The 25,175-nt window shown below is 41.7% G+C and overlaps 2 protein-coding genes across 2 annotated transcripts in view; both read left to right on the top strand.

The window, feature by feature from the left end:
* The first annotated feature begins 4,976 nt into the window (after nucleotides 1–4,976).
* On the top strand, nucleotides 4,977–7,575 carry LOC137267737 (uncharacterized). The gene is made up of 2 exons (XM_067802188.1): nucleotides 4,977–5,760; nucleotides 6,266–7,575. The coding sequence occupies exons 1-2, from the start codon at nucleotides 4,977–4,979 to the stop codon at nucleotides 7,573–7,575; spliced, it is 2,094 nt and encodes a 697-aa protein (XP_067658289.1).
* A 7,518-nt stretch (nucleotides 7,576–15,093) lies between these two features.
* The window catches only part of LOC137267735 (uncharacterized), a 45,334-nt gene continuing 35,252 nt past the window's right edge, over nucleotides 15,094–25,175 (top strand). Inside the window, exons 1-11 of the mRNA XM_067802187.1 lie at nucleotides 15,094–15,206; nucleotides 16,417–16,657; nucleotides 17,858–18,029; nucleotides 18,517–18,632; nucleotides 19,677–19,877; nucleotides 20,986–21,107; nucleotides 22,244–22,360; nucleotides 22,908–23,012; nucleotides 23,331–23,517; nucleotides 23,913–24,076; nucleotides 24,388–24,536. Coding sequence (XP_067658288.1) covers nucleotides 16,429–16,657; nucleotides 17,858–18,029; nucleotides 18,517–18,632; nucleotides 19,677–19,877; nucleotides 20,986–21,107; nucleotides 22,244–22,360; nucleotides 22,908–23,012; nucleotides 23,331–23,517; nucleotides 23,913–24,076; nucleotides 24,388–24,536 — 1,562 coding nt within the window. The 5' untranslated portion in view covers nucleotides 15,094–15,206; nucleotides 16,417–16,428. The remainder of the gene's footprint in view (nucleotides 15,207–16,416; nucleotides 16,658–17,857; nucleotides 18,030–18,516; nucleotides 18,633–19,676; nucleotides 19,878–20,985; nucleotides 21,108–22,243; nucleotides 22,361–22,907; nucleotides 23,013–23,330; nucleotides 23,518–23,912; nucleotides 24,077–24,387; nucleotides 24,537–25,175) is intronic.

The following is a 25,175-nucleotide window of genomic DNA, read 5'->3' as shown; positions in this document are numbered from 1 at the left end:
GGCTACTACGTCCAACCATTCCATCTATGTGACTACTACGTATAACCATTCCATCTATGTGACTACTACGTCTAAAAATTCCATCTATGTGACTACTACGTCTAACCATTCCATCTATGTGACTACTACGTCCAACCATTCCATCTATGTGACTACTACGTCTAACCATTCCATCTATGTGACTACTACGTCCAACCATTCCATCTATGTGACTACTACGTCCAACCATTCCATCTATGTGACTACTACGTCTAACCATTCCATCTGTGTGACTACTACGTCCAACCATTCCATCTATGTGACTACTACGTCTAACCATTTCATCTATGTGACTACTACGTCCAACCATTCCATCTATGTGACTACTACGTCTAACCATTCCATCTATGTGACTACTCCGTCCAACCATTCCATCTATGTGACTACTACGTCTATCCATTTCATCTATGTGACTACTACGTCTCAAAATTCCATCTATGAGACTACTACGTCCAACCATTCCATCTATGTGACTACTACGTCTAACCATTCCATCTATGTGACTACTACGTCCAACCATTCCAACTATGTGACTACTACGTCCAACCATTCCATCTATGTGACTACTACGTCTAACCATTCCATCTATGTGACTACTACGTCTAACCATTCCATGTCTGTGGCTACTACGTCCAACCATTCCATCTATGTGACTACTACGTCCAACCATTCCATCTGTGTGACTACTACGTCCAACCATTCCATCTATGTGACTACTACGTCCAACCATTCCATCTATGTGGCTACTACGTCCAACCATTCCATCTATGTGACTACTACGTCTAACCATTTCATCTCTGTGACTAATACGTCCAACCATTCCATCTATGTGACTACTACGTCTAACCATTCCATCTATGTGACTACTACGTCCAACCATTCCATCTATGTGACTACTACGTCCAACCATTCAATCTATGTGGCTACTACGTCCAACCATTCCATCTATGTGACTACTACGTCCAACCATTCCATCTATGTGACTACTACGTCCAACCATTCCATCTATGTGGCTACTACGTCTAACCATTCCATTTATGTGACTACTACGTCCAACCATTCCATCTATGTGGCTACTACGTCCAACCATTCCATCTATGTGACTACTACGTCCAACCATTCCATCTATGTGACTACTACGTCCAACCATTCCATCTATGTGACTACTACGTCCAACCATTCCATCTGTGTGGCTACTACGTCCAACCATTCCATCTATGTGACTACTACGTCCAACCATTCCATCTATGTGGCTACTACGTCCAACCATTCCATCTATGTGACTACTACGTCTAACCATTTCATCTCTGTGACTACTACGTCCAACCATTCCATCTATGTGACTACTACGTCTAACCATTCCATCTATGTGACTACTACGTCCAACCATTCCATCTATGTGACTACTACGTCTAACCATTCAATCTATGTGGCTACTACGTCCAACCATTCCATCTATGTGACTACTACGTCTAACCATTCCATCTATGTGGCTACTACGTCTAAAAATTCCATCTATGTGACTACTACGTCTAACCATTCCATCTATCTGACTACTACGTCCAACCATTCCATCTATGTGAATACTACGTCTAACCATTCCATCTATGTGGCTACTACGTCCAACCATTCCATCTACGTGACTACTACGTCCAACCATTCCATCTGTGTGACTACTACGTCCAACCATTCCATCTATGTGACTACTACGTCCAACCATTCCATCTATGTGACTACTACGTCTAACCATTCCATCTATGTGACTACTACGTCCAACCATTCCATCTATGTGACTACTACGTCCAACCATTCCATCTATGTGACTACTACGTCTAACCATTCCATCTGTGTGACTACTACGTCCAACCATTCCATCTATGTGACTACTACGTCTAACCATTTCATCTATGTGACTACTACGTCCAACCATTCCATCTATGTGACTACTACGTCTAACCATTCCATCTATGTGACTACTCCGTCCAACCATTCCATCTTTGTGACTACTACGTCTAACCATTTCATCTATGTGACTACTACGTCTCAAAATTCCATCTATGAGACTACTACGTCCAACCATTCCATCTATGTGACTACTACGTCTAACCATTCCATCTATGTGACTACTACGTCCAACCATTCCATCTATGTGACTACTACGTCCAACCATTCCATCTATGTGACTACTACGTCTAACCATTCCATCTATGTGACTACTACGTCTAACCATTCCATGTCTGTGGCTACTACGTCCAACCATTCCATCTATGTGACTACTACGTCCAACCATTCCATCTGTGTGACTACTACGTCCAACCATTCCATCTATGTGACTACTACGTCCAACCATTCCATCTATGTGGCTACTACGTCCAACCATTCCATCTATGTGACTACTACGTCTAACCATTTCATCTCTGTGACTACTACGTCCAACCATTCCATCTATGTGACTACTACGTCTAACCATTCCATCTATGTGACTACTACGTCCAACCATTCCATCTATGTGACTACTACGTCCAACCATTCAATCTATGTGGCTACTACGTCCAACCATTCCATCTATGTGACTACTACGTCCAACCATTCCATCTATGTGACTACTACGTCCAACCATTCCATCTATGTGACTACTACGTCTAACCATTCCATCTATGTGACTACTACGTCTAACCTTTCTGTGTCTGTGGCTACTACGTCCAACCACTCCATGTCTGTGGCTACTACGTCCAACCATTCCATCTGTGTGACTACTACGTTCCAACCATTCCATGTATGTGACTACTACGTCCAACCATTCCATCTATGTGGCTACTACGTCCAACCATTCCATCTATGTGGCTACTACGTCCAACCATTCCATCTATGTGACTACTACGTCTAACCATTTCATCTCTGTGACTACTACGTCCAACCATTCCATCTATGTGACTACTACGTCTAACCATTCCATCTATGTGACTACTACGTCCAACCATTCAATCTATGTGGCTACTACGTCCAACCATTCCATCTATGTGACTACTACGTCCAACCATTCCATGTCTGTGGCTACTACGTCCAACCATTCCATCTATGTGACTACTACGTCCAACCATTCCATCTATGTGACTATTACGTCTAACCATTCCATTTACGTGACTACTACGTCCAACCATTCCATCTATGTGACTACTACGTCTAACCATTCCATCTATGTGACTACTACGTCTAACCATTCCATCTATGTGACTACTACGTCTAACCATTCCATCTATGTGGCTACTACGTCCAACCATTCCATCTATGTGGCTACTACGTCCAACCATTCCATCTGTGTGACTACTACGTCCAACCATTCCATCTATGTGACTACTACGTCTAACCATTCCATCTATGTGACTACTACGTCTAACCATTCCATCTATGTGACTACTACGTCTAACCATTCCATCTATGTGACTACTACGTCCAACCATTCCATCTATGTGACTACTACGTCTAACCATTCCATCTATGTGACTACTACGTCCAACCATTCCATCTACGTGACTACTACGTCCAACCATTCCATCTACGTGACTACTACGTCCAACCATTCCATCTGTGTGACTACTACGTCCAACCATTCCATCTATGTGACTACTACGTCTAACCATTCCATCTATGTGACTACTACGTCCAACCATTCCATCTCTGTGACTACTACGTCTAACCATTCCATCTATGTGACTACTACGTCCAACCATTCCATCTATGTGACTACTACGTCCAACCATTGCATCTGTGTGACTACTACGTCTAACCATTCCATCTATGTGACTACTACGTCTAACCATTCCATGTCTGTGGCTACTACGTCCAACCATTCCATCTATGTGACTACTACGTCCAACCATTCCATCTGTGTGACTACTACGTCCAACCATTCCATCTATGTGACTACTACGTCCAACCATTCCATCTATGTGGCTACTACGTCCAACCATTCCATCTATGTGACTACTACGTCTAACCATTTCATCTCTGTGACTACTACGTCCAACCATTCCATGTATGTGACTACTACGTCCAACCATTCCATCTATGTGACTACTACGTCCAACCATTCCATCTATGTGACTACTACGTCTAACCATTCAATCTATGTGGCTACTACGTCCAACCATTTCATCTATGTGACTACTACGTCTAACCATTCCATCTGTGTGACTACTACGTCCAACCATTCCATCTGTGTGACTACTACGTCCAACCATTCCATCTATGTGACTACTACGTCTAACCATTTCATCTATGTGACTACTACGTCCAACCATTCCATCTATGTGACTACTACGTCCAACCATTCCATGTATGTGACTACTACGTCCAACCATTCCATCTATGTGACTACTACGTCTAACCATTCCATGTCTGTGGCTACTACGTCCAACCATTCCATCTATGTGACTACTACGTCTAACCATTCCATCTATGTGACTATTACGTCTAACCATTCCATCTACGTGACTACTACGTCTAACCATTCCATCTATGTGACTACTACGTCCAACCATTCCATCTATGTGACTACTACGTCTAACCATTCCATCTATGTGACTACTACGTCTAACCATTCCATCTATGTGACTACTACGTCTAACCATTCCATGTCTGCGGCTATTACGTCTAACCATTCCATCTATGTGACTACTACGTCTAACCATTTCATGTCCGATACTGCTACTTCTAGCTATTCCATGTCTGTGACTACCACTTCTAACCATGAGCTTCGGCACATCACTGTTGTTGCTTGACATGTTTCTTTCTTTTAACAGGTGTTGACCAACCACTATCTGTATATCATCACAGTATTTTCTCTCTGGACGGTTACGTCGTTTTTATGTCACCATGCTGCGAAGGAATTTTTAATCCAAGTCAGGGCATCTGTAACAGGAGTGTGTGTCATAACAATGTGTCAGCTGTTGTTTTGTGGCACCTGTCTGGAGATCACAATAGACGACCATGGTGGAGGTATCTACAAACATGAACATGTGCGACATTTTAAAGTCCTGTGTGGGGTCAGTCACATGGTCGCTACACTCTGCACAAACTACAGCATGTCCCTCATTCACGCGTCGTCAACCTTTGCCATTAAGATGCTGGAACCGGTCACAAGTGCAGCAGTTCAGTGGATTGGGTTCGCTGTTCCACCCCCAACATTTACTGTGCTTAGTCTTCCCATCATCGTCACGGGAGCAATTATCTTCACAGGAAATCCTTTCAAAGATGCCATCTTATCCCAAGGTTTAATCTGGGCCGTGGTTTCAAATCTAGCACTGGCACTCAGAAATATTGCAATGAAAAAACTTTTTGCTGTGGAAATGCAGATTGTTCCACGATCTTACAAATCTATTTTCTCCGCGAATGTTGTGGCTTTTCTTGGACTAATAACATTGATGATGACATCTAGCCGCACTGACTTAGCTGTGTTGTACATTCTGTCAATACTATCGTCAATCTTTCATGTATTGTACTCCTATCTGTCAGTTGCCCTTGTACTCAAGACAATGTCTGTGGTAACACATGCGATCATCAACATCTTCAAGCGGGTGTTTGTTGTGGTGTTGTTGTGTATAGCAGGGAAACGCACTCTGACCCTGCACAACATGTCTGGGCTACTGCTATCCTTCATTGGTCTGTTCATCTATACTTTACAGAAAACCAAGCTGGATAGTTCAACAGGAACGGGCGGAGGTGAGTTTCATTTTTATTATTTGTGTGTGAGTGAGTCAGTTTAGTTTTACTCCGGTCTTAGCAATATCCCCGCTATATCACGGAGGTGGGGAACCTGAAATGGGCTTCACAGGTTGTACCTCTGTGTGAAATAGAACCCGGGCCTTCGGCATGACGAGCGAACGCTTTTAGGACTAGACTACAGCCCCATTCAGACCTAGTGAGTATGTGACTGTTGATTATACAGATATCAGCAATGCTGATGCTATTTCGGTAAAGTACTTCTACGGTGTTACCGTGTGTTAACGAAGGCAAAACAAATGACTAAAATCCCATTGTAACATCACATTCATGCATGCAAACAAAAATGTTCACAATAAACACGTTTTATCAAATATATCAAAACTTTTAAAATTTTATTTTTAAAAAAAAAATTTAAAAATTATCTTTATCTTCGGATCTCGATGCATCAAAGACTTAGACATTTTAATGAAAATAACAATTTTTATTCTTTAATTTTTCTCAGGTTCGAGACTTTGGAGAGTTACGGCGTTGGGGGCAGCTCTGGTGATGCTATGTGTCATGACGGTGGGTAACAACATGTACATTGCCAAACAAATTGCCAGTAAATCAGATGGGGTATATTCAGCCATTTCAAACATCTACAAACACCGATCAGGAAACACTCTAAACTCACGAATGATAACGAGAGAGGATCTGGACGCCATGACAATAAGGAAGATTGAAGAGCAAGCTTCCATGGATATCGATGACTATCTTAACCTTCATCTTCTGACTCATCCAAACTCAACCGACCTCTTGTCCCCACTTTTACCAACTCATTATGCCGTCATAGAAGAAGCAAAACGGATACATTTGAACATATTTACCGATCTCTTTGGTGGTGCCAAGTACGCGCTATTGTTTGACGTGGCGGATTATGAGAACAAAGGAGACCCTGCTATTTCCACTGGAGAGATTTATTTTTTGAGAAGAATGGGAATCAAACTTATTTACTACTGTATGACCAGCAAATGTACAAAATGGAACATTAACAGATCATTTGGTATCGCAAAGAAATATCCTTTGAACCAGACAATCGTTCTACTTCAAGGTGGAGGAAACATATTCTCATATGAAGGACTGGACATACTAAGAGAACAGGTTCTGAACAGGTTTACAGAACACAGGGTCGTGCTGTTCCCCCAGAGTGTTTGGATGCGATACTCGGAGGAAAAGACGAAACACTATGCAAATGTTTATAACAGCCACCCACATTTGACCATTACTATTCGTGACAGGATGTCGTTGGAGAAAGCTCGAAATGTCTTAACACATCCACGGCTTATATTGATTCCAGACATGGCGTTTGAGATAGGTAGTGTGGAAAGGTTCGTGAGCCCTACATTTGACATACTGTGGATGAGACGGGGAGACGACGAGAGCACCAGATACCAATTACCATTTATTCCACAAAACATATCCTACCACGTAGCAGACTGGATAGAATGGGTCACGCCCAAATCTCCTGCCATGGAATATGCATTCCACATGGCTACCAATGGCATGCTGTTCTTGCAGAGAGGTCGAGTAGTGATCACTGACCGCCTACACGGACACATCCTGTCCACCCTGTTGGGTATCCCTCATGTAATACTGGACAACAACTACCACAAGGTGTCCAGCTATAGAACCAGCTGGACGAAAGGCGTGCCCTACATTAAAGAAGCGAAGGACAGTAAAATGGCTTTGGCCATGGCTTTAGAACTACTACAAAAGTACAATGATACCCTACCCAAAATACAGCAATACAATACAAGACATGATGGTGATTAGTTCTACACATCAGTAATAAATTTTATTGTAAATCCAAACATTTCAACAGGAATTATCAAATGAAACTCGAGGAGGATCAAATGAGGAGTCGACCATCTTTAGTTCGACGATTGCGTGCGGTTATGTGGAACTAAAATGAATAATTATGAACTTCACAAATAATAGTCGAGTCGTAGAGAGTTGGAGTCTTTTGTGTTTGGTCATTTCTGGTACTTAACAGAAACGTAGAACGTCTTGTCTTTGCGTATTACAATTTAGAGATCCAAATACGAGGTGTCGGAAAGCGTCCTGTCTGTTCCCTCCCTACTACATACCTGTCTGTTCCCTCCCTACTACATACCTGGCTGTTCCCTCTCTACTACATACCTGGCTGCTACCTCCCTGCTACATACCTGGCTGTTCCCTCCCTACTGCATACCTGTCTGTTCCCTCCCTACTACATACCTGGCTGCTATTGTGAACGTTCATGTTTGACCTCATGAACATAACGGTACATGAACCCGTGAAGATCCTGGATGAGAATTGGTCTTCACCTCATGCCTGTCTTGGCAGGCGACTAACAGGAAATGTTAGGATTGTCGGGATATCTCACCTTGTTGTAACTTGTCATCTTATCCCAGCTAGGTGGATCGATGCCATGATGTTGATCACTAGATTCTCTGGTCCAGGCGTTGTTATTAAGAGACCACTGTTACACAAAATCAGACAAAATCATGATAAATGTGACCTTCAATACACGCTGCGGTTATTTCAAAAGGGATGCCCCACACATTACAGAACAAACATTATTGCTGGAACAGACCAGAATTAGATATGAAGGCTCGGATCCTGCCATTTCTAATCGCTTTGGGTGACCATTCAATAGTTACAGATCACAATGTGGCTGAAAAGGACACGGCAGATTTTAAATGCATTTCACCCATTTAAATATACTAGGCACATAAAGAAACTGTGCATAGAAAAATTTAAAATCTAAATTTATCAAGGCTGTGTAGACACATAACTATTTAAACTCAGAGATTAATGACATGTATCCAACATGCATGCACGTGAAACGTTCCGTGACGTCGGTGGTTTCGTCCTAGAGACGTGCAATACTTTGCTGCACGTGCATTCCGGGCAAGATAAACAGACCAAACACAATACTGTCACCTAGGAAAGCTCAACCCCTGCGCTTGTGATCGTTTAAGAAATTGAACGGCTATTGAAACGCATAGCATGCCAAGGCTAACGTCTGCACAACGCTTAGGATGGATGGTCCGTGGGTGAATGTCTCAAAGACAAGTGGCTGAGTATTTCCAGTTCCACCGGGAGACCATTTCTGCATTCGGCCACGTTCTCGACGTCCACGTGTAACAACACGAAGTCAGGACTGTGGATAAGAGTTACCCATCTTCGCCACAGGTTTCAGACTGCAGTGATGACTGCCCGGACCATCCCCAGGACTTCGCGGTATTCACCCTAACACAGTTCGACAACGTTTATGTCATCATGGGATCAGACCACGACGCCCCGCCATACGCCCTATCCTTGCCGAATGTCGTGCCGAAATCATGTCCGCAGACGCTTGCTTTGTGGGAGAAATATTGCTTTCACAGATGAGTCCAGGTTTAACATTTCCAATAGTGAAAATGCCTACAGACACGTGGGAGAACGTTATATATACCTGTGTTTTGGTGATTGTTCAGGGCAACGTAACTGGTGTGGGCTACAGGGATCAGATTCTTCGACCTGTGGCAATTCCGTTTCTGAAACGTCATGGCTCTGGGTCAACATTCACACAGGACAATGCCCGCCCTCACACGGCAAGGGTTGCTATGGATTTCTTGCAACAACACAACGCTGACTTTCTGCCTTGACCTGCAAATTTACCGGATCTCTGCCCGATAAAGAATGTTTGGAGCAAGATGGATCGACGTCTACGCCATCGTCTTCCTCATCCGCCAGATAACGTCCTCGACCATGCAACTTGAAAGAATCTGGCGTGACATCCCACAAGCCTTCCTTTCACGTTTCATAGGCTCTATGCGTCGTCGATGCACTGCTGTTCTCAATGACGATGGTGGACATACCCGTTATTAAGCTTGTGACATGGTCGTTTGATCCCGTCCCGCTTGTGGACACCTGACGTCATTGTGATTGACTTTTCAACTGAAATTCTCCCGACTTGTTGTTATGGTCTCATGATGCCTCCACTTGGATAATATTTTGATTATTATTATGCACAGTTTCTTTATGTGGCTCGTATAGTTTCGAGGTGTATGCGCCTTAGTCACTTACATGGGACCTACCAATATTCCAACAACTATCACGGCGGGGGATACCAGAAATGGACTTTACATGTTGTACCTATGTGGGGAATCGAACCCCCGATCTTCGGTGTTACGAGCGGAGGCTTTAACCAGTAAGCTAACCTATTCCTGATCTACCGTATGTAAACCATGAACATGAGCATTGACAAACCTACAAACATAATCTGGGATTCAAACCCGCTGCCATATATTTCTGGAGAGCTAACACGAACAGCCCTAGGTTTCTGGAAAGCACAAACTGACAGTTGTAGTCACTGTGAGTTTGGCCCAAATGAAGTTTTGGTCAGTAGTCTATTACCCATGGAATGGATTAATAATTTCCATAGCATGAAACCTGAATGTTTCCATAGCAACAAGACTTTTCTGTCACCTCAAGCACATGCAAGGCTAATCAATTGTACATCTGAGGGAAAAAAACAAGGAAGATAAAGAACTCTTCAAATAGAGCATTGAATCGGACTGTCACATAATCCTTGTTACTGATGCATCATATTTGGATGATTGAGATTAAAATGTTAAACAGGGCATGTATAAAATGTGAACTTGGTCAAAGAAATTTTGAAGTATACACTTACAAGGTGTTATATGTAAAGTCCATTTCTGGTATCCCCCGCCGTGATAGTTGTCGGAATATTGGTAGGTCCCATGTAAGTGACTAAGGCGCATACACCTCGAAACTATTTAAGCGTGAATGTTAAAGAATCCTAACACTGTTCAAAGCGTCACGCTACAAATCAAAGGTGAGTGCTAGCGTTTGACGTTCACCTGCAACATGCTACCGTGGTGAAGATAAACATCTTAATTCTATTCCATTATATTTCAGGGAATGATTTTCTGTTTTAGTAGCTGCGCTAGATTTGTGAACTATTTCAAAGGAAATATGATCCGACCTCTGAGCACATTCCTAATTATAAGTTTACTTTCACTCCGCACTCTGCAATATTCCTTCTACATGACAAAGCAAGACATTGACTGACATTAGGAACATCGATCGAAGCAGCTCTAACAGCATGACGTTCATTCACCTAGCCACTGACATTTGTCTTGTATCATTATTGTGTTTTGGACAATGCCGGACAAGGTAAATACCTGGAACGCTCTCCCCCCAGATATCGTTAACGCTGAAACTCAGGGAATTCAAACATAAACTGAAATAATACACCACTGTGAAATCTACTAATCTTTTCCAAGGTTCGAGATTTTGCAAGATAATCCACACCCGACTTCGGTTCATGTGTAGCGATCTAAATGGAGATTAATCGGTTTACCAGATAAATATGCTCTAAGTTGATAAATTCGTGCGAAATTCAAGTGAAGATTCATAACAGAACATTTCGAACGCAGTGTCAACGTGTTGCATTACATGGTGGCTAACCCTCAACAGTTATGACACAAACATTACACACTTCAGAAATAAGAATATAAGCGCAGCTTAAAGTAACTTCATCTGTTCGTAACATTATGATTGACAACAAACATAAATATTTACGGTTTTTGTGTGATGAATATTTGGACCTACCACATACAGTCAAGGAAATAACCAAATCTGCCAGCAGAGCTTGTCAAGTCTACATGCAAAGTGTATATCAGCACGTAGTAAGACATGTGATACACATAAAATCTGTATGAAAGCCTGGACTTCTGTATGGCTCAGCGATATGGGGTTCAACGCTCGACCCCAACACCAGCTTTAAATAGAGAGATGGGATGGAAAACCTGTAAAACCAAGCAAAGAGTTGAGATTTTCAGACTTTACACAAGGCTAAATAAACCCAACAGATCATTTTTAGCTACACTCTACCTTCACGTGGTCAAGGCTACGAAGAAAATCATGGTTATCATGGATTGTCTCCCTTGCAATCAAAATAAATGCAACTTCTGTTGCAAGTTTCTTGGAGAGTGTAAACCATAAATGTGCAATAGTACATGATGAAAAGTGAGTTCAAAGTCTCTGGAACAACTACAATTTCCTTAATGGAAGTGCACTGAGAACATATTGAAATTTTGAAAGGGACAAAATACCAGAAAATTATCAATTCATTCCCAAGACCAGGTGTAAAAGAGAGTTTCTGTCAAGTCTGAGATGGGGTTTGCTTGCACTCAATACTGAAACAGGGCGAATTACCCGGGCTGTTACACCACTTGAATCCAGAATGTCTCCCTTCTGTATCGACACCATAGGAGATGAGACTCATTTCCTCACTGACTGCCCAATGTACAATGACATCAACTGACTTGTGATCTTGGCTCTACCTACTGGACCACACACCACCACCACTCAGAAAACTAGTGCTGCGAGCAGCGAGCGGTTTTGCTACCTGCGGATCATGGTGGCAGAGAAACTTTCAGTATACACAAAGGGATTAAGACTTATAGAAATCATCATGGACTGACAGTATGCGGGAAGTGCGCATTACACCTGGTCACGGTTGATTGGTGGTGGGCGTCGTGTAACTCACCAACGACCCCATTTAGTTATTATCCATTTGGGTCTCCTGTAGGCTTTACGTTTCTGTCGGTCTTGAGGAATGTGTAAATTCCCACGGTGCTGTGCTACAATTTCCTCTTCCCAACCCATAATCGGTTAGACACTCGCTTGAAAACTGTATAAGAATCTGCACCTACACGTCACCATCACTATAACAAACGTTCATCCATATAGTGTTATCTTACCTTGTCAGTCAAACTTATTTAGTCGATGGTCTATTTTTACTGATGTGTTGCCTGTCTTGTCTGACTCGAAGCAGCGTCAGACATTTCCTAAATATGCACTGGAAATGACCCCTACCCCGTTTCAGTTCAATATTTCATGGAAAGGACAATATTTTATTGCCTAAGCTGCTGGCATCTTCTTTAGAATTTACTTTTTTTTCAAACTGAAGCAACAGTATGCGTCCATAGCTAATTTAGTGTTGTTTTTGTCATGTTTGGTTTAGTATATTCTACTAATATTTCCTCATATTTTCCTTACAAGCATGAACTGTGGATTGTTTGCTTCAGTAACAAGTTTACATAGCTGAGGCATTACTTTGAATCATGTTTCTGTGTTTCTTCACAGTAGCTGGTAAGTCAGGAATTTGAGCAAAGTGTAACGCATGCGTGAGCGCATAGCATTTTAAGAAACACAGATTCTGTTACTTTGTTTAAACATTTTGATCAAATATATTTAAACATATTTAATTACCAATGAAAGGAATCGGACTGGTAAACAATCATAAGTTTGTGTTAATACCGCTCAAGGATACACTGGACGAGTGAACACGTCATGATGAATGTGCAACAAGAATCGTATATATATAGTAGCAAAAAATAGCGCCATGGCAAAAATGAATCAAATCGCCTTGTAAATCCTCAAATCCTGAAATCCTATGCACGCAATACAGGAAGTAAACCCTTTGCTAATTAGAGATATTTTATGGTGTTTCCTTTCGTTTTGCATTTGAAGGAAAGCATAGAAGAGCATTTAGACCGTACCAGGACAAAATATCAGATAAATGTAATACATCTCCAAATGTAGATGAAAATTATAACCAGTTCATTCAATCATCGGCTGCAGTGGATGATATGTCTTAATTGGGTGTAACAGGACATTTCGTTTCCTGAACAGGAAAACAAAAGGAGAGTTATAGCTTCGTTTCAGCAAAAGAAAATAAGGAGGAGTAAACGTGGATACTGTTAGATTTGGAACCTCATGTTCTGGGTTAGATTTAATCTTTAGCTACCTGTGGGTGGTTAGATTTAAATATTAGATTTTAATATATGCTTTAGCAATATTCTTCCTGTTTTTCGTAGGAGCTCCTATACCAAACACTTATTGTGAGAGTATGTCCCAGACAGATATTTTTCATGTGAATTGTTAAGGCGTTCGCTTGCCATGCCGAGGAGCCTGATTCGATTGTTCATATATCGGTACACTGACTTGGTTTTCACATGTCATCGTATCGCACTTGCGTAGATCGATGTTCATGGTGTTGATCGATGTTTGGTCTGAACTCGATTAGTTACAGACCGCCGCCATATATTGCTGAGTGTAGCGTAAAACTAAACTCACTCACTCACTCTTTCAAATGCTTTTTTCTTGTTTGTTTGCTTGTTTTCAGTTTAATGGCGGTACTTTATAATCGAATTTCAACAAGACAATCCAGTGATTGACACCATGAGCATCGATCAATGCAATTTCGATAGGACAAGTGTCATTTGAGTCAGCGAGTCTGACCACACCCGTAGTCACCTCTTACGACAAGCATGACTTTCCCAGAACCAATTCCAACCCGAATCTTCGAGGGACTGCGAATTGGAGTACATTCCAAAATATCTTTTTATGCTTTGTGTTATGTTTCACTTCAAGGTATGCCAACATACTCAGGGAGGAAGAAAGCAGCATGGATTGCCCTGACAACATAGAATTAGATCCTTGGATTAACGGAGTCTATCAGGTCTAAGGGACACAACTCTGCAAAGCGATGATGGGTTCCTTAGTCGGTTCCTGTGTACGATCACTGCAGGCATCATGCTCTATTTACATGGTCTTGTTTGTCAGCCATCCACAGCGAACTGGGTTGTTGTTTCGAGAGAGTGAGTGCGTTAAAATTTACAGTCACATCGGCAATATTTCAGCCACATCGTGACTAAAACACATCGTAAATTCCTGTCAAACGGAAGATAGTAAAACCAACCAGAATATCACTGTTTCGAGAGAATCTAGGAAGGAAGGGAAATACATAATTACCGGTTTGTCATTGTGACAACACTGAACGTAATCACTGAAACACATCTCAAATCTCACAACACACATGTACACGAAGCCCTGATTAGAAGTCAGTGGTTTTATTGCTTCGTCGCTTTTAGCGTTGTAGTGCTAAAGGGAATGTGTAAGTGAATATTGTTTAGGACACTTGTAGAATATTCGAATATACACACGCTTTACCAAGCTAACACACACAAATACACACACACACACACACACACACACACACACACACACACACACACATCAATTATTTTACTCCTCTGCCTTCTTATACTGTTTGAAAACATATTCTGATCGGTTACATCGACCTGCTTTAGCGGGTTTCGTGACCCGAATCATTCCCTGGGAATCAATTACAAGGACGTAGTTTTGTGTGCATGTCTATTTATATCCTTTGGGTTTTCCCTTTCAGCAGCGAGCCAGTTTTCTATTTTCATTTTCGGTTTTGTCAGATTACGTATTCGAACAAGGAAGTTGTTGTTGTGTATTGTAATTCAGGCAAATGGTTCTGTAATCCAAGCAGGTTTTCAACGTTTACAGCTTCAAGATTCTCATTGGAAACCTTCAAGGTAAGATCGGGAGTAGTGACATTAGGATCGTCCAGGGATGAAGCGGTCACTTACTCACGTGTGTCTGGGCAGACGACTACTCTTAATGGGTGATGCGTAATGGGTCAAGCGTGGTCACTGGCTCTCATTTTGTGCCAACAAGGCATGGCGTAGCACGTTGCAATGATACTGATCAACTGATCAATGACTCAGCTAATTCATCAATCTACCAATCAGTTAATCAGTCAATGGTTAAAAGGTGTGTCCTGAGAAATATATGGAAAAGCAAAATATAGTGCGCATAATCAGATGCTCAGCTACAATATTTCTTAAACAGCAACGATTTTGTGGAATAGTTAACTTCTTAATTACAGTGGAAGCGACATTTCGGTGTAGATGCTGACACTTTGTCAAGCCCTGACTTCCAAAGGACCCAGGCGACCGTGACATACCACCACCGAGTCAAACGCACTGCACACAGTGTCTCTTGTCAGTATCTACAAGCTGTACGGATATCGCAGCTCTCACTTAGTGTCAGTATAAATAGGTCACAATATGAGAGAGGGAGACAGGGTGACATAGACAGTGATCAATAAATCTGACGAGATCGAGAGCGATAGAGAAGGTGGGGGAGGTGGGCGAAGAGAGAGAGAAAGACTATATGCTTTGATGGTGTGTCGTCTTTCCCAACATTTTGTAGATATAACCGAGCCATGTCTCTCTGCAAGACCTCCGGATAGATTTGAAACAAAAACAATGATCTGACGCCATGCTTTGTGGTAACTTCGACATCTTTACAGTGACTTTTGATGTCATGTAATTGTGGCTATCTAATATCTACCAAAACATACTGTCAATCTGTAACCTTGTTGTAACCTACAGAGTATGTTGTCCACTTTAAGGCATGGGCCGTCTATTTCTTGTCTATTTATTTCCCCGAAACTGAGGCAATTTAGGCTTGCGTCCTGTATCGTTTTAGTATTGCAGAAAAGGCTTGGCGGAAGGGACAGTGATGACATTCAGGGACAATGAGACGAGCTATCCCTATGCAGGCGTCTTCTAGACAACGTATGGGAACTTCTAGCGACTGCTCAATTCTCTCCCATTTCTAATCTACCACTGACACGACAGTGTCCACTCACGATGACAGCTACTGACCCATGTCCGAGCATTACCACCGCTTCAACCTAATCCTGATTTTAGAACTCAAACTTTATCATTGCCTTCATAGTGTCCACTCACGATGACCGCTACATATCCTTGCCCGGGCATCAGGGTGGTCAGAGGTCCCGATTGGGCAGGGAGAGATCAAGATGGCGGCGAAGGTCACGTGGGAACAGTTGTGAAGATAGAGGATTCTGAATGGGCTAAAGGCAAAGTGTCAGTTATCTGGGACAGTGGCCGAGAGTTCCAGTACCGGGCAGGATTTGATGGCAAGTTCGAGCTGCTGGTGCTTGACTCCGGACCTACAGGTATTGACAATGCACAGTTAATGATGACAGGTGTATGGACATGTTTGTTCACGTCATGAACGCCTCACGTTCTGATATATGTCGTACTTCATCTATGATGTAAAATATTCATATAGCGATTGAGTGAATGAATGAGGCTGGTTTTACGCCGCACTCAGCAACATTCTAGCTATATGGCGGCGATCCGTAAATAATTTAAACTGATAATCCAGTGATCAACAGCATGAGTATCTATCTACGGAAATGGAGTACGATGATATGTGAAAACGAAGTCAGCAATCCTGACCACACACGATCCGGTTAGTCGCCTCTTATGACAAGCATGGATAGCTGAAGACAAATCCTAATTATGATCTAAATAAAGATCAATTCTAACCCGGATCTTCACGGGTCGTTGTCATGCACTAATATCATATGTCATGCATTAATATGATAGGTCAACTGTAACATACAGGATTTGAGTTGTAGGCACCAAAGAATCCGCAAGTAGAACTGTGAGTGTGTTTTCATGTAAAACTCCATTTAAGCTTATTGTCGTTCAAATTGATTTGCTTGGAGTGAGTGAGTGAATTAGTGTTTAACGCTCTTTTTAGCAGTATCCCAAGTTTATAACGTGTCAGTTTGATGCGGGGGCAGATCCGAAAGTGACGAAGGATATACTTTTTTCTCTTTGAATCCAAGACAAAAGTATTACCAGAAAGTTCCACATAACAAGTCGACTTTACTATTTGTTCATTATTAGCACCCCTTTTGGCCACATTATCTGGAACACGTGTTTTTCGATATGGGTGTGTAGGAAAGCGTCTTCGTATTCATGGGATATCAACAGGAAGACGCAACTTGTTCTACGTTTCAAGAGACATGGGTCAACAAGTAAAAACAACGTGGTGAAATGTTGAACCACTCATGAGAAACAGCTGTATCTTTGTTGAAATTCGGGTGTAACATTCCCGAGTCCTGAGATTAAAGTGATTTGAAAAGTTAAGTGAAAAGTTCCTGGCGAATACAGACCTTAACCTTCTAAATAATTGCTTCATGATGCAGACCTCCTGGCTTTGTTCACACAGTAAACTTCCGGTTGTTCGGTTATTACATCAGACATTAGAGTTGTCCGCCCTTGAGGCGTACCCAAAAGATGCCAACTGAGAACATGCTGCTCTCAACTTAAAAAACTTAAGGGTGTTCTCTTTTGTTGACCAGGTGTGAAACAAGAGGGTATAACGTGTGACGGGTGCTTAGATGAGAACTTTACAGGACTGAGATGGAAGTGTGCAGAATGCCGAGACTACGACCTCTGTTCTTCATGCTACAACACAGATAGACATGACAGGAGCCACGCCTTCATCCGATGTGTCACCACCAATGCACCACAGTGAGTTCTCTCTCTTGGCTGAGCAAAGTGAATTTCATATGGATTTCTGGATGACATCAGTGAGGTGTACAAACGTGTTCTTAACCATACGTGTCACGTCTCACTCACTCACTCACTCACTCAGCCTCTTCCATACACTCAACAGCTGACTGACAGACTCCCTCACTCACTCGCCCATCCACTCACGTATACACCAACCCACGGACTGACTCACAGATTCACTCACTTCACTCCTTCAAATGCACCCACCGACTGACTCGGTCACCCACTCACCTGTCCACTCACCAATACACCAACGGAGGGACTGACCTACACTCCCGTGCGCAATTCACCAACCCTCACTGTAGTGTTAACAGCTTCCTGGAAGGTTTTAAACACATTTAAAAATAACCTCAAGTCATTTTTAATATTCAGCAAATACTACTTCCGCGTAAACGTAAAGGTCGATATTAAATTGATATTACAAGTTACATAATTCATGTTCCAGTCAGCGGGTTTCGCCTCGGGCAAGTGCCCGAAGAATCCAGTCTGTTGGTCTGTTCGAGGGGGCAAAAGTCAGGCGTGGACCTCATTGGTTACAAATGAAACATGGAAATTCAGATGGTCAGTTTTCAACTTGCCTTCGCCATCATCTGTCAGGGAGACGGTGGAGCAGCCCAGTGGTTAAAGTGTTCGCTTATCACGCCGAAGACACGGGTACAATGTGTGAAGCCCATTTTTGGTGTCCCCCGCTATGATGTTGCTGGAATATTGCTAAAAGCGGCGTAAAACTACATTCACTCACTTTGTCTGTCAGTAATCTGTCCATAGTCTCATATTCAACATCGTATCTTCAAATGAGGTACTAAAGCATATGGGATCACCTGACAGTGAAGCGAGAGAAAAGAGAAAATTACCGGTACCTTTATCTAAGTCACATCCTCACATCTGAAACATGGTGTGTACCCAAAGGGTGGTATGGGGCTTTGAAACGCTTGCAGTCAGGTCTGTAGCGGTTAAAGTTATCTGTCGCTTATTTCTGTCAGGATTCTACTTCTATATGAACATTTGTCTGTGTCATGTACCGTTTCTTTCTTCTGTTTTGTATTACGCTGTAAAGTGGTCATCTAAACGAATCAAAATGACCTGCTAAAGAAAACTGTAGAGTTACTACACTCTCAATCTGGTGTAAAAGTATGATTTTCAGTGTTAAATGATTCATGCGAATTTGAGTTTTAGTGAGAATTTACTTGGTTTGCTTTTTGCTAAATTAACGCCACACTCTAGCAATATTCTAGCTATTCCGACGGCGGTCTGAACCAGACAACCCAGTGATCAACATCTTGATTATCGATTTATGGATTTGGGATATGATGACGTGTCAACCAGGTCAGCGATCCTGACCAACCGACCCTGTTTGTCGCCTCTTAAGACAAGCGTGGGTTTGCTCAAGATCAATTCTAATTCTTCGGGTATGGCGAGAATGACACTCAACATGGACAGTATCTTACAGTGGGTGCTTGCATGTGTTTGTGCGTTTGCTCGGTATTGAAATAAAAATAAATATAAATAGTGTAAACAGACTAAGCCAAACGTCTGAATCCCGAAACAGTACCTCAAATATTGTTCGAAACGAAATATCCAAATTTGTCATCTGTTTCTTCACAGGGGGCGAAGGGAACATTGGTGAAGTCGTCAAAGTGGGCACTTTGACGGGAGGGTACACACGAGGCGCTGTCAAGGTGAGATGGTTGGCCGATCAGAGCAGTCTAAAGGGATATTGTACCGGAGCCAAGGGCAAGGTTGAGGTCATGGCAGTGAAGGGGTCACAGGGCTGGAAGTACTACAAGGAACATCTTCCTGTCCTTGGTAAGTTGTGTCAAAGTAATATGTGTAAATCTTAAAGCAAAAATGCCTTTTTAAAAAAGTTTTAAATGCAACGTACGTAATATTCTTGGTATAGGACAATTCCAGTACTTTCGATATGAGACCCATCCAGCTCAAGATTAAAGTTATATAAGCGTCTGGCACTGTGGTCATTACAAGGTATGGTGAGCCAGCACTATTAAGGTACCATGGTCTCTCAGTCTCAATATGCTAGCAGTAAAAGCCAAAATAAAGATGAGGCGATGTCTGGTGGGAGATATGGTGATATCTGAGAGGACCTCCGCCATAAAGATTTAATGGGTCAACACTATAAGGGACCATTGTTTCTCAATGTGCTGGTCCCATGATATCTAAGTGGAAGAATATGGTGCATCCTAAGAGGGCTTGCACCAATAGGGTATGGTGATATCAGTATGGGAGGGTACTATAAAGGTTTGGTGATATCTAAGTAGGCAAATATGGAGCTATCTAGGACCAGAAAGGTATGATGGTATCTAAGTGGAAGAGTGTTACAAAGGTATGGTGATATATAGGTGGAAAAGTGGAAGAGAGCACTATAAAGGTATGATGATATCAAAGTTGATGAATACCATAAATGCATGATGATATCTAAGTGGAAGAGTGCTATAAATGTATGATGATATCTTAGTGGCAGAGTGCTACAAAGGTATGGTGATATCTAAGTGGAAGAGTGCTATATATGCATGATGATATCTAAGAGGAAGAGTGCTATAAAGGTATGGTGATATCTAAGTGGAAGAGTGCTATAAAGGTGCAAGTGAGCTATGTGTTAGAGGTCACCAAAACCACCACAGTAGAACATAAGCGAAAAAACATTGTATTAGCCCTGAATAGGTCAGGCAGTCTCACGCCCGTCACTTTGTTTTCGCTATATTGGTCAGCAAATCTTGACTTAATTAAAGCCCAATGTCATTTTAGAACATCTTACTTTACACGCGTGTAGGCAAAATGTCGTTAAGAAGTTAAGAACCATAATGAATTGATAATACTAAACTAATCATTAATTTATATATGACTTTTTACCGATAATTATATTCTAAATGAACTCTTGTCATGTTTGCACTTGCAGATGTTGTACAGCCAAATGACGTCCGGTTGAAAATTGGAGACAAAGTGAAAGTGGAGGATGAAGCAATATTCAGACGAGTGCATTCAGATCACAAAATCTTAAACGACGAAGACATGGCACAGGTAACTATATTGCCAACAATTCCTCACATATAATGTTTCTCATGTCTCTGTCAAATTGTGGGCATAGCCATTTACTGTGATTTGTGTTATTATAACATCCTTGAATATTGCCCAAAACACTATTTTCAGCGGATGAATCATTATGTTAAGAAATAGTGGAGGAAACCGTTAAAAACCGTTAAAAATGGCGATAACTGGTCGCTAGCCAGTAGATTTATGTGCCTACACCCCGACATACGCCGAAACTCGTCGAAAGAGTGACAGTGCTGCTTTGTCAAACTGTGTGTACATACGACTAACTTGGGACTCCTTGAAATTTTATTTTGCTTATTTACGGGTGGATTGAGGCCAAGCTTTTTTCAAGTGTAAGAACATAACAATGACTGCCTTACGGGGAAAGTGGAAGAGCAGAACTCTGGTGGTTGAATATTTAAACTATTATTGTGGACGATGCACAACGGGACATGATGGAGTATGAGTAGCATTTAATTTTGTGTTTTGCAAGACTGTTATCTTGCGAAATTCCCAGGCTAAACGGAAACAAATATACCATTTTCCAGGCATGTACATGTCTACTAACGGTTTGCTGCACAATTGTGTATAGATATTATGTTAGGGGTTGTATATTGTGACTGAATATTTTTATAATAGACGGTAATGCGATAGTGAAATTCCCAGATATTTGTGAAGGAATGTATGTTTTTAGTTTTAATAAATGCTTTATCAGCATTTCCATGACGTTTGTTGATATCAGTCATGTTGGCGGTCAAGCTGAAGCAGTGCGCCAGTGTTGTCTATAGATATGTATGCAGTAGTGGAGCGCCGTGAAATCAGACTCATTTTCAATCCAAAAAGTTCGAATTGTTTATGTAAAAATCTATGAAGTAATGTTAAGTAGTTCCCACAATAAGACTTGTTAATGCGCGGTGAAACGGCCTAAAATGACATGAGCGTCAATCCAGAATTGATGCCGTCAGATTTTTCTAAATGACCAATCAGAATCCAGTATTTCCTTGAGTTATGGTAGAATTACAGATTTGTCATGGTCATAACTCTGGTAAGCTGTGGGTTTAGGGGAAAGGGGCTTTATTTTCAGGATTCATATTTCAATTCCTTCTCTAATACCACTGTTACAGTGTCTGGAGGAGGTGGGGACAGTTATTTCTCTTGGGTCAGGTAGTCACTTGAGAGTCGTACTCGCCCAGTATCCAGATGCAGAAAAACACAACCTGATCAAGTCAACGTTGACGAAGGTAAGGCCAGAGTTCCCAAACAGTGAGCTTTTGCACACATATCTGTACTTATTCATGTTTTCAGTCACGTAGATATAAGTAGTTGAGAATTTGAACACTGAATGTTCCATCAATAAGAAAAAAGCGCTCCGTGGAGCTACGACTGTCGTACCTCCTCTACCATAACATAGACTTACGACAGGCGTAGCGCTACGATAGTTTTCTGAAACGGGGTTTGGTCTTAAGTTTGCTTCTTTCTCCGGTGGAAGAACCGATGCGATTAAAAAACTTTTATTTCCTAATTGTATTTCTTCAGTTGTATAACCAATCCCGTCTCAAACATATGGTTGTCTCGAACTAAAAGTTTGGTCCCTACGTATTACTTCTGCAATATTACTCATAATTTCTAGTTGTGTCCATAGCGGCATGTATGTTGGTCCTTGAACTTCGACAAATCCATATGTGACTGTACTGTAGCATCAGAAACATTCAAACTCGGTTCAGTAAAGGTGAACTACGGATAAGCCGACACATCGTCGGCGTTAAACTTCACTATTTATTATTGCAGCTTCACACGTTTGCTGTTGGGGACACTGTTAGGATCATCAGCAACTACAACGCTGCCGTTGAACTTCAAAATGGTCATGGCGGATGGAACGATAAGATGGAAGATGTAAGTTTTGTTGCTCTTGCTGGTAACATTTAACTAAACACCAAACCTTTGGGATACCTCGTCATGTTTCATTGGCACTGTGGGTTTCGCAATGGTATACTTACTGTGTTCAATCAATGTAACAAAGAATGGACACTGGTCATCCACTGAGAGGCGTAAGGGACCTCGGACTGGTATGTTTGTTTCTTGAGTTGACAAAGTACATACCAGTGGTATAGCCTATCGTTAATAATACTCTGGGGAAATAACCTGAAGTGTATTTACGGCATATAAACACGTTACATCAGTTGTGATTGGCTAAACCTATATTTCTTGCAGTGCCTGGGTATGACCGGTCACGTGGTTGAGATCGACAAGGACGGTGACCTGAGGGTGGACTTTGGGTCAGTCAAGTGGTTCTTCAGTCCCGTCTGCTGTGATCCCCAGGACGGAGAGGACTTGTCTGGGTCCGGCATCTCCTACGAGTCTAATAAAAGCACCAGCTCAGATTCATCGGACGTGGACAGTGAGTATTCCACGCGAAAATATGTGATGCATTCAAATAATTACTCCTTTATGTATCACAAAGGAATTGGGAAGAATGTGAGTATGTTGTGTAATTTCCTGGGATTTAATCGGTGAAAACAACCGCATGGAAGCTGTACGTGATGAGAAACATTTACCTTTGAGATCAGCCAAGCAATTTGCATATACAGGCAGGTGCCTAGTCTGAGTTTGAATCCAATCACGGGGTTTGTCTGATCCATTATCGTGAATTTCACGTTATGATACATCAATGACATGTCGATATTTCCACGTAGCCGTAACGTTGGAATATCATTGAGTGTTTGAGTGTAAGAAGGTGAAAAACGAAGTGATTTCTTTCATTTCTATAGAACATCATGATATGCTTTTTTCCAGACATAGCAGAAGGCGTGGCCAAGGTCCTCTTCGACCTTCTGAAACCAGGTGAGAGTGTAATGTTTAAACCCTCGACGTCTGTCACAGCCAGGGACCTCGTCATCGCCGTCAGCAACGGCGATGCGGAAACAGTGAAAGACATTGTCAAGTCTATTGGTGACATGGTAAGTTTCGATGTTCACTTGAAGGTATTTTGTCTATCGTCACGCTTACGATTACTGCTTACTGTTTAACAAATCTATTTACTATACCGTCTCTAACTTCCTTCTTATGAAAACGCAGTGGTTCCACAATGGCTGCAGTGAATACGTTGCGAAAATAATCCAAGCAGCGAGAATAAGACCGAAAAGGCTTGAAATTACGGAAATATCTTTAAAATGGAAATGCCGTCGAAAATTTGAACGAAATGCAAATAATTGAAGCAATGGGAAATTTCTGTTTTGAAAACACTTCGTACCTGCTGAAATGTCTCCAGGTGAATGAATCCGTGGATGGTTTGACGGCACTACAGACAGCGTGTTATAAAGGTCATGCTGACATTGCCAAACATCTGATCAGTGCTAAGGCTGACCTAAACACGGCTGACCAGGACGGCGACACACCACTACACTACGCCGTGTCAGGGTCAGTAAAGATGTCAAACAAACTCAGAAAGAACATTTGTTACAAGATTATAACATTATTTGTTTTTTCATCGGCAGATTCGATACGGGAGAACAAAACGTTTATCTTCAAACTATACCACTCAAATACAATCTGTCATGTATTTTATATGTAAAATAATAATTTTCGAGATGTAGGATATGGTCCGAGTGCAGAATGGACAGGTGCCTATGTTTCTTCATGCAATAAATCACATGAGTACAATGTGTGAAGCCTATTTCTGGTGTTCGCCACCGTGGTATTTCTAGAATATTGCTATAAGCGGTGTAAAACTAAACTCACTTACTAATACAATACAGGACTGATATAAATAGAATTTTGTAGCCCAGCTGAACAAACGTTGTTGGCCTGTTAATCCTGATTTCTATATACATTAAGTCTTTTTAGTCATATTGGTTAATTAGTATGCGAGTCATCCAATCAAACAATAATCTAACGGCTATATCAATATCAGGCTATATCAATATCAGGAATTCATGATGGAGATAATTTAAACCATCGCAAACAGTGTGCTATGTGAACAGTTTGGTTTAGATTTAATGTTGGCATTATTCCACCTATAGATGCGGCTTACAAATATAAGACAGTCGCTAAACCAGT

The sequence above is a fragment of the Haliotis asinina genome, chromosome 16 (genome assembly GCF_037392515.1).
Source record: "Haliotis asinina isolate JCU_RB_2024 chromosome 16, JCU_Hal_asi_v2, whole genome shotgun sequence".
Classification (NCBI taxonomy): domain Eukaryota; kingdom Metazoa; phylum Mollusca; class Gastropoda; order Lepetellida; family Haliotidae; genus Haliotis; species Haliotis asinina.
This window is presented reverse-complemented; position numbering and strand designations above follow the sequence as displayed.

Excerpts from the sequence above, each read along its gene's own strand:
- LOC137267737 (XM_067802188.1), top strand. The coding sequence starts at position 4,977 with ATGTGTCAGCTGTTGTTTTGTGGCACCTGTCTGGAGATCACAATAGAC. Across the intron at positions 5,761-6,265 it reads TTCAACAGGAACGGGCGGAG|GTTCGAGACTTTGGAGAGTT; the intron begins GTGAGTTTCATT and ends AATTTTTCTCAG.